The sequence below is a fragment of the Microchirus variegatus genome (assembly GCF_963457635.1).
Source record: "Microchirus variegatus genome assembly, chromosome: 1".
NCBI classification, from domain to species: Eukaryota; Metazoa; Chordata; class Actinopteri; order Pleuronectiformes; family Soleidae; genus Microchirus; species Microchirus variegatus.
In genome coordinates, this window is record NC_139802.1 from 47,014,793 (window position 1) to 47,034,617 (window position 19,825).

The window sequence follows — 19,825 nt, forward strand, 5'->3', positions numbered from 1 at the left end:
ATAATACACTGATAACACACAGATAACACACAGATAACACACTGATAACACACAGATAACACACTGATAATACACTGATAACACACAGATAACACACAGATAATACACTGATAATACACTGATAATACACTGATAATACACTGATAACACACAGATAACACACTGATAATAGATATCAGAGAAACAGACTCATGACTCGTCCTTTATTTCTTCTGTTCACTGTCATTGTTTTAAAGATCTTTACAAATAAAGTTGGATTGAATTCTGTATTATATTTGATGCGTTCATTTACATCAAAACTGAGCGTGGACACGCACGCACGCACGCACGCACGCACGCACGCACACACACGCACGCACACACACACACACACACACACACACACAGGTATCGTCAGTAACATCAGTGATTCCATCAGTTTGGTAAATGATGTTTTTGAACCTGCTGTGAAATTTGGATAAGTTGGATTTTAAAGAATATAAAACACTAGAAAACAAAGTGTTGGAATTGAATTTTCTCTTTAATCTTCAAACTGTATCAAAGATGACTTTTAACGGTGTATTAAAATATAACTTTATATTACATGTTCCAAACGTTTGCTCTGGAAGAAACATACATTTTTAAGGCACTGGATTTCACCACTAATGTACTTGAATATAGAAAAATACATATATGTGTATTTGTATTGTATTGCAGAGCAGCAGCAGCAGCTCTATGTTCAGTGTGTGTTGGAGAAGAAGGTCATGACCTTTAGCAGCAGACGTTCCTTGTGTTTCAGACACAGAGCAGCAGCAGCAGCTACAGTCAGAGCTGCAGTGATGATCACAGCTGTGCTCACATGTTTGTGTGTGTGTGCTCTCTCTTCTTCTTCTTCTTCTTCACTGCAGCAGAGTGTCAGCAGGTCCAGGTCCTCCTGGATCAGAACCACAGGACTCAGTTCAGACAGAACCTCCAGAGCTGCTCTGTGTCCGGCCTGCACAGCACCGCTCATGTAGCCACACCACTGAGTGGCTGTTTCTGTTCCTGCCCAGTGGATCCTGCACACACACACACACACACACACACACATTTAATACATTTAAAAAATCTTTCAATCTTTATGGTTTTCGTCAGCACACAAACCTCAGGCCTCAGGCTCTAGCTTTACACCACGACCATCTGAACACAAACCGATAAAGTGGTCGTCGCGTTCCCGCTTTTTATTTCGCGTTTAGACGAGCGTCTTCGGGTGGAAATCTGCACACACGCGGTGACGCTAAAGTGTGTGAAATTTGATGTAGTGTGCATGCTAGGTGGCTAGGTGGTGCTGTGAAGAACTGTAGGCGTTGTTGTGATGTGAATAATGAAGGATGATCATTTAAATGATTTTGCACCGTTGTTGTTTTGCTTGTTATTTACATTTTAAATGTGGGTTAATTGCACAAGTTACAGCAAAACAAGAGATTTCTTCAAGGAACAAAACAAAGTGATTGATTGACTAATGACACGGACACGACTGTGCTGCTCTGTTTTCAGAAGCACGTGGTTCATGTGTGATGTTTCATGAATCTTCTCCCAATCTTTATAAATGATATAAAGATAAAAGTCAGACTTCGAGCTCACAAAGACGTCATTCTAATCAAACGTCTCTGTGGAAATAATAGAGGAGACGATGAAGTGAAATAGGTTTGGTAAGAAAACTGGTCCATGTGAAGGACGTTGTTGTTGTTGTTGTTGTTGTTTTATCAAACACAGAGTGAAGAGACTTTAATCTGCTGACACCAAACTAAACTGATCATTTCATTAAGTTTCATCACTTTTATCTTTTTCCTGCCGTTGGTTGAATAAAGAGAGAGGTTTTTTAAAAACAGATGCTCTTCTCTTGTTGTTAGAATGACGGAATCTTTTTGAATCAAATCTTTTTCTCGACGTTGAACGTCTCCCTCTCTTCTCTAGGGGGCGCCACAGAGGACCATCCACATGTTTGATTTGGCAGAGATTTTTTTACGCTGAATTTCCTGAAGCTTTGTCACATTTTGTCTGGGCTCAAATTTTTAAAGTGTCCAATTAACACCAAACAAAGGTCATTCGGTGCCTTGCTCAAGGGACCTGGCAGGGACTCAACGTGGCAACCCTCAGGTTCCAGACTTTGGTGTCAATGTTTTAACTTTTTTGAAATGAATTCTATATTGAATCTTAAACTCTGGAGTTTGTTAAAGATCATTTCACTGACTCACTTTTCAGGGGTCAACGTTTCTGTGTTCTTTCAAAAAGTGGAAAAAATAAACACTGTGATGAAATAAAAGATTGATTTCAGCTCTGAAGAGGTCGTCTTTAAACCACAAACACAGAGTGAACGATTCTATGGACTATGAAATGATCCTGAAAGACTGGAAACACACACACACACACACACACACATTCTTGCCCCAGAGCAAAAAGGGCTGAAAAACTTTTTTTTTTGGTCCAAAATTTGACAAAAACATCATACTATACTATGTCGACCAAATTTTTTTTTTAAATTAACCCAAAATTTTTGGTCCAAAATTTGACAAAAACATCATACTATACTATGTCGTCCAAAAATTTTTAAAAAATTTACCCAAAATTTTTGGTCCAAAATTTGACAAAAACATCATACTATACTATGTCTACCAAAATTTAAAAAAAAAATTAACCCAAAATTTTTGGTCCAAAATTTGACAAAAACATCATACTATACTATGTCGTCCAAAATTTAAAAAAAAAATGAACCCAAAATTTTTGGTCCAAAATTTGACAAAAACATCATACTATACTATGTCTACCAAAATTTAAAAAAAAAATTAACCCAAAACTTTTGGTCCAAAATTTTACAAAAACATCATACTATACTATGTCGACCAAAATTTTTTTTTTAAATTAACCCAAAATTTTTGGTCCAAAATTTGACAAAACATCATACTATACTATGTCGTCCAAATTTTTTTTTAAAAAGTAACCCAAAATCTTTGGTCCAAAATTTGACAAAAACATCATACTATACTATACTATGTCGACCAAATTTTTTTTTTAAATTAACCCAAAATTTTTGGTCCAAAATTTGACAAAAACATCATACTATACTATGTCTACCAAAATTTAAAAAAAAAATTAACCCAAAATTTTTGGTCCAAAATTTGACAAAAACATCATACTATACTATGTCGTCCAAAATTTAAAAAAAAAATGAACCCAAAATTTTTGGTCCAAAATTTGACAAAAACATCATACTATACTATGTCTACCAAAATTTAAAAAAAAAATTAACCCAAAACTTTTGGTCCAAAATTTTACAAAAACATCATACTATACTATGTCGACCAAAATTTTTTTTTTAAATTAACCCAAAATTTTTGGTCCAAAATTTGACAAAACATCATACTATACTATGTCGTCCAAATTTTTTTTTAAAAAGTAACCCAAAATCTTTGGTCCAAAATTTGACAAAAACATCATACTATACTATACTATGTCGACCAAATTTTTTTTTTAAATTAACCCAAAATTTTTGGTCCAAAATTTGACAAAAACATCATACTATACTATGTCTACCAAAATTTAAAAAAAAAATTAACCCAAAATTTTTGGTCCAAAATTTGACAAAAACATCATACTATACTATGTCGTCCAAAATTTAAAAAAAAAATTAACCCAAAATTTTTGGTCCAAAATTTGACAAAAACATCATACTATACTATGTCTACCAAAATTTAAAAAAAAAATTAACCCAAAACTTTTGGTCCAAAATTTTACAAAAACATCATACTATACTATGTCGACCAAAATTTTTTTTTTAAATTAACCCAAAATTTTTGGTCCAAAATTTGACAAAACATCATACTATACTATGTCGTCCAAATTTTTTTTTAAAAAGTAACCCAAAATCTTTGGTCCAAAATTTGACAAAAACATCATACTATACTATACTATGTCGACCAAATTTTTTTTTTAAATTAACCCAAAATTTTTGGTCCAAAATTTGACAAAAACATCATACTATACCAGGGGTCACCAACGTGGTGCCCGTGGGCACCTGGTGGCTCACTTCACTTCACCTCACTTGCATGTATCCGTATGATCGCTCAGTAAAATATCTTTGATATTGTTTATAAAAACTGGTAATCGTTAGGAGTAAGCACTGGAATGAATGTGTATGCAGTTGAATGCATAATATTAATCATTTAAATGGTAAACAAACAAAAAAATATTATATGGTAGCCCTCCATATTATTTTTTACCCTTAAGGTAGCTCTCTGTCTCAAAACGGTTGGTGACTCCTGTACTATACTATGTCAACCAATTATTTTTTTTAAATGAACCAAAAAAATTTGGTCCAAAATTTGACAAAAACATCATACTATACTATGTCGTCCAAAATGTGATTTTTTTTTTTTTTTTTGACAAAATGAGTATAAAATGTTTACAACCTCAGGAAGTGATTTCAATGAAAACAAAGTGAGGACCGGCCAGGGGGTCCAAAATTTTGGCCGGTTAGGGCCAGCATACTGAGGACCAGTGAGGGGTTTTAAACCAACAAAGTGAGGTCATTTTTACAGAGTGACGACATTAAATGTCATTAAATGCTGCAAGTACAAGAACACACACACGCACCTTTTTAAAAAGACTCACCAGTTTTCCAGTTGATTTATTCGTCTAAAATAATTTTTAAATAATTCATCAAATACCTGAATCACAGGTGAAGTTTGAGTTCTTTCATGAAATTATTGACTATTAATGTTTTCAAGGTTTGAAATGAATTTGGAAAAAGAACTGTTTTAAAACCTTGATCAAATCTGCTCTGTTTGAACTCTGAAGGAGTTCATGTTCATTAAAGTAGATTCTCAGGTGTTTAACAGCATTAACACATATGAAAATATGAGTTTGATATTTGAGCACATGAGCGTGTGAAGCAGAGTTCCTGCAGGTTTGATGATGACGATGTGAAGGAAACACAGACTGAGTTACTGCAGATAATAAATGTGTTGAGGGAGTTTCAGTGATCACACAATCACACCTGACACGTCAGAGCGAGTAAACACGTGAGTATAATGAAGCGAGGGAATTCAAAGGTCAGGGACGATAACGTCCAGATGTGTTTTAACTACAGTTTTAACTCCAACAATGTGTGGATTACAGGCCGAGGTCAAAGTCACGTGTTGTTCACACTGAAACTGGGATGTCATCAATACTCAGTGTCAGAGATAAAGAGTCAAAGTTAGACACACTGTGTTCTTTCTGTTTTTATATTGCACCTTATTGTCTTTGACAATATTCAGTCATTTAAAGTTCATCCAGTGAAAAGCAGACATTTGTTTGACCCTGAACATTCACTCGTCTCAACCTTAAAAAGACTTAAACATTTATGTTTGAAAATGAAGGACAATGTTCCCGTTTATGTTCTTTTTCTGTATATAAGGCTGAAATAATACACGTACCACTGTTTTTAACATCCATCCATGTTAAAAAACAAAGGCTTTTCAAATATAGTTCTGGTTTTGTGTATTTGAGGCAGAATGATGATGTCATCCTGTCAGCTGGTAAACACCACGTGGAGCGGCACAGGCGGCCATTTTGTCTTTGCTTTTAAAAATGTCAGCGTCCAACTTTGCAGAATTTAATGCAAAGTAAGACGTAGTAAGATTTGACTTTGTAAAACAACAACGTGCAGGATTTCAATTTTATTCATGGTTCTTAGAAGCTTTTCTTCCTCTCTTCTCTTCATATACATATATATACACATACACATATATATATATACACATATACGTATATACATACATACATATATATAAATATATGTATATATATATACACATATACGTATATCTTTAAATACATATATATATACACATATACGTATATATATACATATATATATATATATACACATAGACGTATATATATACATATATATACACATACGTATACATATATATGTATACCTATAAATACATATATATACACACATGTACGTATATCTATTCATATACGTATATATACATATATATACACACATGTATTTACACATATACGTATATATATACATACACATATACGTGTGTATATATACATACACATATACATACACATATACGTATGTATATATATATACATATACGTATACGTGTATACATATACATATACGTGTATACATATACACACATATATACACATACATACATATATATACACATACACATACATATATATATACACATACATACATATATATACACATATATGTATATCTATATATATACACATATACACGTACATATATACATATATACGTATACGTTTATATACATTCTCTGAGTGTGTGACACAGGTGTATTGTGTGTTTTTGTGTGTGTGTGTGTGTGTGTGTGTGCTGCTGGATTAACATCAAGGTCACAGCTCGTCCTTGAGGATCCATTTCCTATATGAAGTCAGAATATTTGTATAAGTCTGTTTGAGTCACGTTATGTAATGAGCTTCTTCTTCTTCTTCTTCTGCCCAAGGATCTGATGTCATTATGGAGATGAATTACCTTGACACCCCCCCCCCCTCCTCTCCCCCCTCCTCCCTCCTCCTCTCCCCCCCCCTCTCTGAACAGACTGTTATAAATGGACGATGGGAGGTTCCTCCTGTGAGACCAGCTCTCCTGACGACCTCGTGCCATTTAGTAAGAAGTGGACTAATGTGCACCAGTGAAGGTTTAATCACTCCCACAACTCATGTCAATGATCTACACTCAACTCTACACTCTCTCACTCCTGCACACGTGTTTTCATGGACTAAAAATAGCTTTAGCTAATGATAGAATCTGTAAAGGCAGATTCATATCAAAGAGTCTGTCACGCTGCTGTGTGTTTGACTGTAAACCGTTTGTTTTGGTGAAAACACAAAAGGAAGTGAGGTCATTAAAGGGTAGAGAGCGACTGGTTCACCTGCCACATGGTTTCCTCAGGCTGGCCTGGTAATATGTGAGCAGACCTGGAGCCATGACGTTGGTGGGGCAGCCTCCACTGAACGGCTCCTCAGCCCAGTCCTCAACACAAACAACAACTGCATCAACATCAGCCTTTAAATCAACACAGTCACACTCAACACACCCCACTGTCATCTACTGTTAAACACCGTCTGTGGCTAAGGTTTAATAATCCCAGATGACGAGGACTGGATTACTATGGAGTGCACATTTTTAAGGTTTTAAAATACAAATATAACATATAAAAATTAAACGTTCATTGTGGAGTCACGAAAAACAACAATCATTCATACAATCAGGTGATTTTACGATTTGATTTCTGCCAAATTATTTCTGTTATTTAAACACAGAAGAACGTTTGTTAGCAGAAACTGTGGAAACTATAAAGTTTGGCTCCACAGAAATATTCTTAAAGTTTAAATAATCTCCTTATTCTGAGGCAAACTCAGCCAAGAAGTGGGCTGAGAGCAGAGTGAGGGTGGGGAGCAGTGCAGGGGGCGTGGCCTGGTCCTGAACTCTGCACCTGCATCAACAAATAACGTTTTTGACTGTTTAACATAACTGTTTGACTCACTTTCTCTTCGTAGTGGATGAAAGACGCAGCCTCAGGACCGAGGTATTTGACCAGAGAAGAAACCACAGCGTGTTTCCTCTCTGCAGCCTGAAAACACAGAGAAACATGAGATTACACTCACTTTTCATCTGTAACATGTGACCACACACACACACACACAGTGTCACTAAGAACAGAGGTCACTCCATGTCAGAGTGGGAGTGGCTCCGCCTGCTATTTCCTGGTTCCTCCCCCTCACACCTGCAGTTTGACAATGGGAGGAGGAGCCAACAGGTGGAGAAGAGCCAGAGCCTCCAGGCTCCGCCCACTGCTGCGACACATGTTGTTGAGTTCAGAGCTCAGATAAGTTTCAGTTGTGAGGCAGAGAAAGTCAGACGTTGGTGAAATGGCAGGAGTTCATCTGCACAGAGAAAGCTTCTCTTGTTCCATCTGTTTGGATCTTCTGAAGGATCCTGTGACTCTGAACTGTGGACACAGCTTCTGTAAGAACTGTATTAAAGACCACTGGGACTCAGAGGACGTGAAGAGGATCTACAGCTGCCCTCAGTGTAGAAAGATCTTCACACCGAGGCCTGAACTGTTAAAGAACGTCATGTTAGCAGAGTTAGTGGAGGAGCTGAAGAAGACTGGACTCCACGCTGCTCCTGCTCATCACTGCTATGCTGGAGCTGAAGATGTGGCCTGTGACGTCTGCACTGGCAGGAAACTGAAAGCTCTCAAGTCCTGTTTGGTTTGTTTGGCCTCTTACTGTGAGGAACATCTCCAGCCTCATCTTCAATCACCTGCATTTAAGAAACACAAGCTGGTGGAGCCCTCCAAGAACCTCCAGGAGAACATCTGCCCTCTTCATGACGAGGTGATGAAGATGTTCTGCCGCACTGATCATCAGTGTATCTGTTATCTCTGCTCTGTGGACCAACACAAAGACCACGACACAGTCTCAGCTGCAGCAGAGAGGAAGCAGAAGCAGAGACAACTGGATCTGAGTCAAGAAGAAGTCCAGCAGAGACTCCAGGACATAGACAGAGACGTGAAGGTGCTTCAACAGCAGGAGGAGGACCTCACTGTCTCTGCTGATAAAGCTGTGGACGACACAGTGGAGAACTTCACTGAGATGATGAATCTCCTGCAGACGAGAAGCTCTGAGGTGGAGCAGCAGATCAGATCCAAGCAGCAAACTGAAGTGAGTCGAGTCAGAGACGCTGAGAAGAAGCTTCAGCAGGAGAAGACTGAGCTGAAGAAGAGAGAAGCTGAACTGAAGCAGCTCTCACTCACACACGACCACAACCAGTTTCTCCTCAACTACGGCTCACTGTCAGCACTCAGTCCATCTACACACTCGTCCACCATCAACGTCCGTCCTCTGAGACACTTTGAGGACGTGACAGCAGCTGTGGTGAAGCTCAGAGGACAACTGAAGGACGTCCTGACCCAGACGTGGACAAACATCTCACTGACTGTGGCTGAAGAAGATGTTTTACTGACAGAACCAGGACCAGGACCAGGACCAGGACCAGGACCAGGACCAGGACCAAGACCAGGACCAGGACCAGAACCAAAGACCAGAGCTGAGTTCCTCAGATATTCACAGGAAATCAAACTGGATCCAAACACAGCAAACAAATATCTGTTTTTATCTGAGGGAAACAGAAAAGTGACATTGATGAATAAAGATCAGTCTTATCCTGATCACACAGACAGATTCACTGGTTGGTTGTGTTATCAGGTCATGAGTAAAGAGAGTCTGAGTGAACGTTGTTACTGGGAGGTGGAGTTGAGAGGAGGAAGAGTTCATGTAGCAGTGACGTACAAGAACATCAGCAGATCAGTGGGTTTCTTTGGATTAAATGAAAATTCATTTGGATTCAATGACAGATCTTGGGCTTTATTTTGTGATCAAAACAGTTGTAAGTTTCTTCACAACAGCATCTTGACTAAAGTCTCAGATGTTGTCGTCTCCAGAGTGGGAGTTTACCTGGACCACAGAGCAGGTCTTCTGTCCTTCTACAGAGTCTCTGACTCCATGACTCTGATCCACAGAGTCCAGACCGGGTTTTCTCAGCCTCTCTATGCTGGAGTTCGACTTTATTCATCTGGATCCACAGCAGAGTTTTGTAAACTCAAATAAACTGGAGTTCTTTCAGGATCAGTGAGTTCAACTCTGTGTTTAAATCTTTAACTTCAACAACAACAATAACATAAATTATTAATAATTTTATGTTTAAATTGCTCAAATCTCTTGTTCCTGAGTCTTAATGGGAGAAAAAATGAGTCTTTATGACTGAACAAAGAGCTGAAACATAAGTGAACTTTAGCTTCAAGAATCAATGACTCATGTTCTCCTGACAGAAGAACAAAGTGTGACAGAGTGTTTCACATGATTTTATATAGAACAGAAATACATATTAAAGCCTGAGGCTCATGGATTTTAACCCTGTCATAACTGAGAGAGAAACAGGTTTTCATTTTGTTAAAAAAAAACAATATCCTGCATTTGTTTAATCTGATATGTTTTGACTCATTTAGTTTTTTTAGTTTCCTCTTTCTTTTATATAAGTTGACTTTTTATCCTTGTAATGAGTTCTTAGAATTCCGTCTGTGTAGTTTTTAAATGTGTGTGTGTTTGCAGCCATGAACAGAACAAAGACCCTTTTAAGACGCACTTTCACAGGCACTTAACATTTCACCGTCTGAATGTATGTGATTTAAAGGTTTGAATATCACTGGTGATGGAGTTTAAGTGCAAACGTTGAACTGTTAGTTCACTTCTTAATACATGAAATTAAATGTAGATCTGATGTCAAATAAAGAGTTTGTTAAAATGACACAGATGTTTCAGAAAGTGTGTGTTCTTGTTTCCAAAGTGACCGAATGTGTCTCATGGCTGATCTGAGGTCTGTGTGAGTTCATTAAAGTTGAATATTCCGCATACAGATTACAAACATTCTAGATTATTTCAGGGCCGGCCCAAGCCTCCATGGGGCCCTAACAGAAAATGTGATTTTGGGGCCCTCTGTTACTGCCAATAATAATGATTATTGATCATTCACACACCGACTATACTAAAGGTATTCTACTTATTCTACTCTGTCACGAATACAAATACACTTGTAAAACTAAATGTGAGAAGTTTTTGTCGCGTGGAAGCAGACACCAGATTTGCAAGCTTACAGAAAAATTCTTTCAATTGATATTTGGCAAAATCAGCAACTCCCCCTGCTGGCGACACAGATAATCAATACATAAAACCAAACAGTCTATAAATAAAATATTAAGATATTAAGGACTGAAAATCTAAAAATGTGCACAATCTTTGGGGGGGATTCAAAATACACTGCTGTAATACAACGATTTGATTTTTTTATGTAAAAAACACAGCATTAAATAAAATAAATACTTAATAATAATGTAAATCAACAGAGGTACCCAGAACAAGGTAATAAAATGGTTTATAAATAAAATATAAAGTTAAATAATCACATCTGAAAACTAGGTAAAAACTGTGAAAAAGCTTTGGTAAAAATGGGGAGAAAAATTCTAAAGAAATCCAAACTTTTTTTTTTCTTTTTTGAGTTAATTGCTCTTGGGGGCCCTCCAGTGGTCAAGGGGCCCCAAGCAGCGGCTTAGTTCGCTTATGCCTTGGACCGGCCCTGGATTATTTCATGGATGATTTTGACTTAAAAAGTAATCGAAGCAAAAGCTCAACAGTGTCCGCTCAGTTTTGTTGTGTTTAGCAGTGAAGAAGCAGGTGAATCATTTATCAACAATAATAATAATAACAATCATTCAGAGCAGACGGAGAAAATGAAGACGACGCTGGAGTGACTTATTTTCACTGGTGAAGAGAAAGAAGTGGAATTAGATGCAAATGTGAGGAAGAGAGAGAAAAGTATTGAACTATAAACACTGACACTGTCATCACTGACAAAATATATGAAACGTTATCTTTTATAAATGCATTTTTACAAGTCGGTTCATTTCACTCTTCTATCTTTTAGAATAATCCAGTCGAGTGATTTTCAAAGTGAGTGGAAAACCATTAATAATCAAGAGGCTCTTTAAACCTCAAATAAACATTTCTCCATTTTACGACGAGTGGGTTCGTCCACCTCCGTCATCCTGGGTACGATTGTGAAGCTTCTGTGTTTCACTGTAACTGATCAGCACTAAAAAAATCATCATAATAATCCTTTTTATTCAGTCAAAGTGTTTCAGAGTTCAGGCGATGCACAAACTCTGGTGTCATTTTCATTATTCTGCCGCTGAAAACTTTTATTTGACACCATTTTAACTCTGAATTTGAATGTATAAGTGAGTTTTCAGAAAACTATGCTGTCAAAGTCAACATTAATCCTGGTAATTTATAAATGATCATGTTAAAAAGTGTTCAACATGTGTTTATTTTCCTTACATCGATTGACAGCTCTGTTACTAACTCATCTGTTTCCATTCTTAGAAAATCATTATTTCTTCTTTCTCCACTTTTAAAGCAGTTTACTTCATTATCAATATTCATTATAATTTAAGGTTTGAAACTCATTCTAATGAATGAAGTTCAACACGATGATGATTTCATCATTCAATTATAGTATTAAGTCTTTTCTAATTGAAGTAAAACATGATGTAAAAAGCATCATCTCAATTCTGTCCTGCTCCAAATTAAAGAAAAGGTTGACAGCAGCTGGTTTTAAATGATTATAGGTTTATATTATTTTAAATGGCTGAATTATCTCAAGGTTTTGAAGATGAATAATTCAAAGAACATGTGTTAATCTCATAATTAAAGACAGACAGTTGACAGGTGACTTCCTGTGTGTGCAGACGAACTTGACCACGTGATGAAAGACAGTGGTCTTCATAGACAGAGAGAGGACACATGAGTCAGGTTCTGCTGTAGTTTGTGCTGAATTCTAAAGAATTCTACAAAGGTGTTAAAAGTGTGTGACGGGTGAAAGAAATGAAGGCATCACTGTGTCCCTGTGATATCATGTTCACAAGAACACAGTGGACAGATACTTTTAGTGAAAAGTCCTCATGTGATGATCACTCTTTACCTCTCTGCTCGTCCACTGAGACGCCTGCTGGCCGGCAATGAATCCCACCAAAGCAGCGTTTCCACTGGGAGAGGTGGCGTCAAAGGTGACGCAGAACGGACATTCAGTGGAAGAGCCGGCCACGATTTCCCCAGAGAAACCGTTCTGCTTCCAAAAAGCCTGAAGGGAAACAGAGACACGTCGTCATGATTCACCTCATGACGGGAAACAGAAGACGGACGACAACAAAAACCACCTTTCATCAAATCACGTTTCATTATGAGGAAAACTGGACGTTTTAAATACATAAAAATGAAAAAGCTTTACATTTAACCCTGGGTAAACGTATATTAATACTATACTTACTAAACCTCTCATTTATGTAAATGTATGAATATAAAAACAGTGTTGATGTGTGGATGACAGACATTTAAATATAAAAACAGAGTTAGTGTGAACGACAGATATTTAAAACAGTGTTAGTGTGAACGACAGACATTTAAAACAGAGTTAGTGTGAACGACAGACATTTAAAACAGTGTTAGTGTGAACGACAGACATTTAAAACAGAGTTAATGTGAACGACAGACATTTAAAACAGTGCTAGTGTGAACGACAGACATTTAAAACAGAGTTAATGTGAACGACAGACATTTTAAAACAGAGTTAGTGTGAATGACAGACATTTAAAACAGTGTTAGTGTGAACGACAGACATTTAAAACAGAGTTAGTGTGAATGACAGACATTTAAAACAGAGTTAGTGTGAAAGACAGACATTTAAAACAGAGTTAGTGTGAACGACAGACATTTAAAACAGAGTTAGTGTGAACGACAGACATTTAAAACAGAGTTAGTGTGAACGACAGACATTTAAAACAGTGTTAGTGTGAACGACAGACATTTAAAACAGAGTTAGTGTGAACGACAGACATTTAAAAAAGTGTTAGTGTGAACGACAGACATTTAAAACAGAGTTAGTGTGAACGACAGACATGTAAATATAAAAACAGAGTTAGTGTGAATGACAGACATTTAAAACAGTGTTAGTGTGAATGACAGACATTTAAATATAAAAACAGAGTTAGTGTGAACGACAGACATTTAAAACAGAGTTAGTGTGAACGACAGACATGTAAATATAAAAACAGAGTTAGTGTGAATGACAGACATTTAAAACAGTGTAAGTGTGAATGACAGACATTTAAATATAAAAACAGAGTTAGTGTGAACGACAGACATTTAAAACAGAGTTAGTGTGAACGACAGACATTTAAAACAGAGTAAGTGTGAACGACAGACATTTAAAACAGAGTTAGTGTGAACGACAGACATTTAAATATAAAAAAAAAGTTAGTGTGAATGACAGACATTATGACATTCATCTCTGGCAGCTGCTTGTTGTTGAGGAAACATGATAATGCTATGCTGCTGCTGCTGCTGCTGCTGTCATCTGTAAGCTAACCTGTCGTCACCACAGCATTCCTCTGTGGATAATGAAGGCGTTAGCGTTAGCGTTCACCACCAGGCTGCTCCCAGCTTCATTACGCCTCATAGCTGCGCTCAGCGTGGCACTGACGCGACTGCGGTGGCAAATTAACCAACATGCAGGAACATCGTCAGCGCTAAGTGAAGACGCAGACGTGATGCTGAGCCTCAGGCAGCCTCCAAGGACAAACTGCTGCTTTCAGGATTTCCCCCACAGTGGAGCAGATCATTCAAAGCAGCAACGCAGGAAAAGTGCTGAAAACTCAAAAAAATCCAGGTCTTTTTAACTGTTGATATGAGAAGAGTCTTTGTCGTCTTCACATCATCCACGGAGACGATGTCTGTTAGCGTCTGCTTTCAAAGTGTCTCGGTGAGTTTAAGTTTGGTTTTTAATTACTCTGGCGTCCTCAGCGTCTGCAGCAGGAGGTAAGAACGACAGCATCTGCTGCTAAAGTCACACTGAGAGACAATTAAAACACTCTCTACTGCTTCACCACTGAAGCTTTGACTGCAGAACACAATGAGATCCTCAGAACACAACTTCATTAGACGATAGAATCTATATTTCATCGTCAGAATAAGAGCGGTCAATTATATTTAATGATGAGTACAGTGCTGATACAATGATTGACTTTATTTTGAAATAAACACTATCTGCTAACAATCATATACAAACGTGTTTAATAATCTTTACTGCTAATTAACACGACAAATTAAGATTTCAGAGACTTGTTATTCTCTTATTCAGCTGTTTTTGATAAGATGAGAGAATCACTGATATGGCTGATTCAACGTCACTGTTAATTTATAATAAACACACGTCTCAAATATAAATAAAAGCTTTGACCTGATCTGTCTTTGAGTTCCTGAACATTCTCTCCTCAGCTAATTCTGATTCCACTGTTTTTCACTCATTCATCACTGGCCATCACACGTTCCACAAGATCAATCTGCACAGCTTTAAACATCCCGTTATTCATCACATCATATTGGAATGTTCCAGTCACGTAGGCTCCGCCCCCTGGATTACGCTTGGCAGGTAAACGTGACGCAGAATAAAACTCTGCAATTAATCTCTGCACGAGGCTGTGAACACGAGGAGACGACCAGTGTGAAACGACAAATACAAATGTGTGTGTGTGTGCGCGTGTGTGTGTGTGCGCGCCCACATTCAAATGCAGCTTGGCAACACACCAACGCACAAATTGAATAAATGTTATCATGAGCAATAATGATCTGTGTTCATTACTAGAGACAAATTTAATCCCGTAACAAGGAGCACAAGCGTTCTGTCATTAAACTGTGAATTCATTAAGAGAAAAAACATTAGACAAATCAAATGTGCTGCAGGCGCGTGTGTGTGTGTACGTGTGTGTGTGTGTGTGTGTGTGTGTGTGTGTGTGTGTGTGTGTGTGTGTGTGTGTGTGTGTGTGTGTGTGTGTGTGTGTGTGTGTGTGTGTGTGTGTGTGTGTGTGTGTGTGTGTTGATGGGTCTGCTGCAGTCTGAAAAAATCCCACCCTCAGTGAGTCGTCAACAGTCCAGAGGAAAATACAAATGCTTGTGTTTCCATGTTCACACTGGTGTGTTAATTATGACATGAACACATGAACACATGAACACATGAGCACATGAACACATGAACACATAAACACATGAACACACGAACACATGAACACATGAGCACACGAACACATGAGCACACGAACACATGAGCACATGAACACATGAACACATGAACACATGAACACACAAGCACACGAACACATGAACACAAGAACACATGAACACATGAACACATGAGCACATGAACACATGAACACACGAGCACATGAACACACGAGCACATGAACACAAGAACACATGAGCACATGAACACATGAACACATGAACACATGAGCACATGAACAGTGGCTCTGCTGCTGCGTCTTTACCACAGTAAAGATAATCACACTTGTGTTTCTGTTCATTATACAATGAGCTGTGGACATGATTTACTGTGGAAACAGCAGCTGTGGACTCACAGACATGGACATGATTCAACTTTCCCTCGTTAAAAAACACTCTCATCACACTTGTGTTTCCTGTCAATCCATTTAAATCAATTCAGTTCAGATCTGTTTGTAGAACGTTAATCCATAACAAACATTTAAGGTCAAACCCTGAAGATTTCTGCAGAGAAACTCAACGACGACAACAACGACAGAGAAAACTCCAGGAAGACATCTGTTATCAACGAGGACTCTTATTATCGTCGTCTGTGCTTCTCATCACTGCGAGTGTCCAACTCTGATGTTCTCACGTATGTCCTGACTGTCCCTGACCACACTGTCCCCAACTGTCCCTGATTGTCCCCAACTGTCCCTGTATGTCCCGGACCACACTGTCCCTGTATGTCCTGACTGTCCCTGTACATCCCGAGTGTCCCTGACCACACTTTCTCTGCCCACACAGTCCCTGATTGTCCCCTTCTGTCCTCGTTTGTCCCTGTCTGTCCCTGTCTGTCCCTGACTGTCCTGACTGTCCCTGACCACGCTTTAATCCAAACACATGATGTTGTCAGACACACAGAAACGGTTTTGTATAATATAATAATATAGGTTGTAATTATGTGTTTTCGGTTAATAATCTGTCAACAAACAAACAAACATGAACACAAACGCTTTAAATGTTTGAAGAGAAAACATGAAAAATAAACTAAACAGTTTAGAAGACAACACACGCGCACACACACACGCACACACACGCACACACACAGTGTTGACTCACCGTCTGGTAGGTAATAATGAATTTGATCATGTGGCCCACAGGCATGTTCTGGGTAAGGAACTCTCTCTGACTGGGCAGCGATGGCTCATAGTGGATTTTTGCTGTTGGAGGAAAAAACAGAAGAAGAAGAAGAGTGATTTACAGTAAACGTGGAATAATTCAGGTTTAAAGTATTCTGGATTATCTGATGAAGATAGTGATTTTTCTGTTTAATTTCAGAGTGAGTTTCGATAATCTGCAGCCACAGTTTAACAAGTGAGGACATTGTGTCATTTAAGACAATGTTCGGTTAAAATGAGTCTTCTTAATGTTGTTAAACTGACTTTAATCATTAAGTAACTCGTCTCGTCTGTGAATGTGAATTTTACTTCTCTGTTTAAACACAACTTTAAAAACAAACACAAACCAGGAGCAATTCATTAAAGGTCTTTTATCGTTTATAAATTATCACCACAGTTTTATCTTAACGATGATGACGATGAAGGCAGCATGTATGTGTGTGTGTGTGCGTGTGCGTCTCACGTACAGAGAAGCCACATCTTGTGTGTGTGTGTGCAGTGACGTCTGGACTAACGCCAGGCTTTTAACGAATGAGTCGCTGGAGGAAACATTTCCAAAGTGATGAGACGCCGTCATCGAGCAGAAAACTGAGTAAATACATGAATAGACTAAAGGAAAAGTGATGATGAGAGAAAACGCTGCAGTCAAATGTAGAAAGAGTCAGATGATAAGTGTCTCCAGAGCTGCTCAGACATGGTCAGCAGAGGACATGATGATGATGATGATGAAGCTTGTCCATCACAGCAGGACACGCCTCCCCTTCATTATCTGTCAGTTAAACTCTGGTGTGTGTGTGTGAGGCGTTTCTCTGACAGATCTGATCACACTTAAATCACCATGACAGCAGTAAACAGGTTCATACCATTTAATAACCTCAGATTAAGCACATAAATCAGCCGCTGAGATTTAATCACTCTTCTGCTTTCTTTATGGTCTCATTTACACGTTATCAAAAAAATGAGTTTAATGTGAAAAAACTAAGAAAGAGCTGATTTTTAATAATAATTTTTTTTTAAAAGGTAGAGAATAAAAAAAGTTTAAAAATGGTCACATTTTTTTCCCATATAAAAATAATTAAATGTAAGCATTGAAGAGTTTCAGAAAACAATCACATTAGACGACTCTTTCAAAATCAAACACTAGATCTAACCTTTACTTTAATAGGATTAGGTCTCACTGAGATTAAATCTCTTTTATAACGGAGAGTTATGCTGAATACTAAATATATCAGTGATTCCATGTAAACATCAGAGGTTTATTATTCTTAGTCACATCTCTGTGAATATGAAAATGAAACCAGGGCAGGTTTTAAAGTTGTTGATGCAGAATTCACAAGCTTTAGGGAAAATAAGGCCACACGTTTTCATATGTTCTAGGAAAACATGTAATAGAAGAGATCTATAAAGATATTTGACTGTTCTTTTGTTACGCTGTAGCTGACACTGTGTCACACACAAAGATTAAAGGTTCTTCTTAGAGACAGAACAGGTAAATGTGTGGACTTAAAGATGTATTTGCACCATGGACAATGTTCACCAAGATATATATATATACATATATATATATATATATATTTTTTTTTTTAATTAAGCTCTCTAAAATTCAAGCTGATAATTCTTTGAATTTCTTTGACTTCATGATCGTAAACGCTGCACATTTCTGTCGCTCAGTTCAACCTTTTTTAATCGTCCAGACGGAAAAACTCATAGAGGGGAGGATTTTTTACGATTGACTCTCCTCTACTCTGGCGCCACCATGAGGTTCATGAAAGTACAAAAGTCGGTTCTCACAATCATGAGAATTTAATGTCCTCGCAAACTCCACTGATTAGCTTTACTTTAGCTTAAGTTTAGCTTTACTTTAGCTTTAGTGTAGCTTTAGTTTAGCTTTAGATTAGCTTTACCTTAGCTTTAGTTTAGCTTTAGCTAGTACATGACACAAATAATCTGATATGAAAATGTAAGATCATACTCCACAGCTTTACAGAATGATAGAATAGAATAATAGAATAATAGAATAATAGAATGATGGAATAATAGAATGATAGAATAGAATAATAGAATAATAGAATGATAGAATAATAGAATGATAGAATAGACTTATAGAATAATAGAAATATAGCATAATAGAATGATAGAATAAAATAATAATAGACTTATAGAATAATAGAAATATAGCATAATAGAATGATAGAATGCTAACATAATACAATGATAAAATAGAATGATAGAATAGAACAGAATAATAGAATATAACAGAATAATAGAATGGTAGAATAATAGAGTAGAATAATAGAATGATAGAATATTAAAGAATAATAGAATGATAGAATATAACATAATAACAGAATAATAGAATAGAATAATAGATTGATAGAAAATAAACAGAATAATAGAATGATAGTATAGAACAGAATATTTGGATTAATAGAATAATAGAATGATAGAATAATAGAATGATAGAATAATAGAATGATAGAATAATAGAATAGAATAATAGAATGATAGACTAGAACTAGAAGCACTCAGAGAGCACAGACACACACAAAATAGCGATAAAAATAGTGATAGCATCTAAGGCTATCACTAAACGCCAAAATGTAATCACTTGTTCCTGGTCCCATTGTGGACATTTCCTGAAGATATCATCCAAATCCGTCCATTGACTTTTCCAGCTATGTTGCTAACAGACAGACAGACAGACAGACAGACAGACAGACAGACAGACGAACTCCGGCAAAAACACATACCTCCTGGTGGAGGTCAGTGATAGAATAGAGTGATAGAATAAGTGGAGGTGAAGCATGAAGAGCAGAGAGAAGTTGTTCCCTGTGGACTGACAGCTCCTCACACTGTGTTTGCATCACTCTGCTGAAGAAGAGCGATGTTCACCCTCGCTCTCTCTTCACAGCGGGTAAAAACCCTCTCAGAGAACG

The 19,825-nt window shown here is 37.3% G+C and overlaps 2 protein-coding genes across 3 annotated transcripts in view; one reads left to right on the forward strand and one right to left on the reverse strand.

Moving 5' to 3' along the window:
* Positions 1 to 718: 718 nt before the first annotated feature.
* LOC310944661 (putative flavin-containing monoamine oxidase A) overlaps positions 719 to 19,825 on the reverse strand; it is a gene marked incomplete at both ends in the record, with an annotated part of 32,771 nt that continues 13,664 nt past the window's right edge. Inside the window, 5 exons of the mRNA XM_083910468.1 lie at positions 719 to 1,037; positions 6,930 to 7,030; positions 7,545 to 7,631; positions 12,599 to 12,757; positions 16,831 to 16,931. Coding sequence (XP_083766594.1) covers positions 719 to 1,037; positions 6,930 to 7,030; positions 7,545 to 7,631; positions 12,599 to 12,757; positions 16,831 to 16,931 — 767 coding nt within the window. The remainder of the gene's footprint in view (positions 1,038 to 6,929; positions 7,031 to 7,544; positions 7,632 to 12,598; positions 12,758 to 16,830; positions 16,932 to 19,825) is intronic.
* LOC310928693 (tripartite motif-containing protein 16-like) lies at positions 7,927 to 9,672 on the forward strand (the record flags this gene model as incomplete). Of its 2 annotated transcripts, XM_083891332.1 has the most annotated exons (2): positions 7,929 to 9,372; positions 9,471 to 9,593. In XM_083891332.1, exons 1-2 carry the CDS (start codon positions 7,930 to 7,932, stop codon positions 9,480 to 9,482), a joined length of 1,455 nt encoding a protein of 484 aa, XP_083747458.1. In that variant the 5' UTR covers position 7,929. The 2 variants fall into 2 exon arrangements, with proteins under 2 accessions (XP_083747459.1, XP_083747458.1); XM_083891333.1 differs by having other exon boundaries at positions 7,927 to 9,672.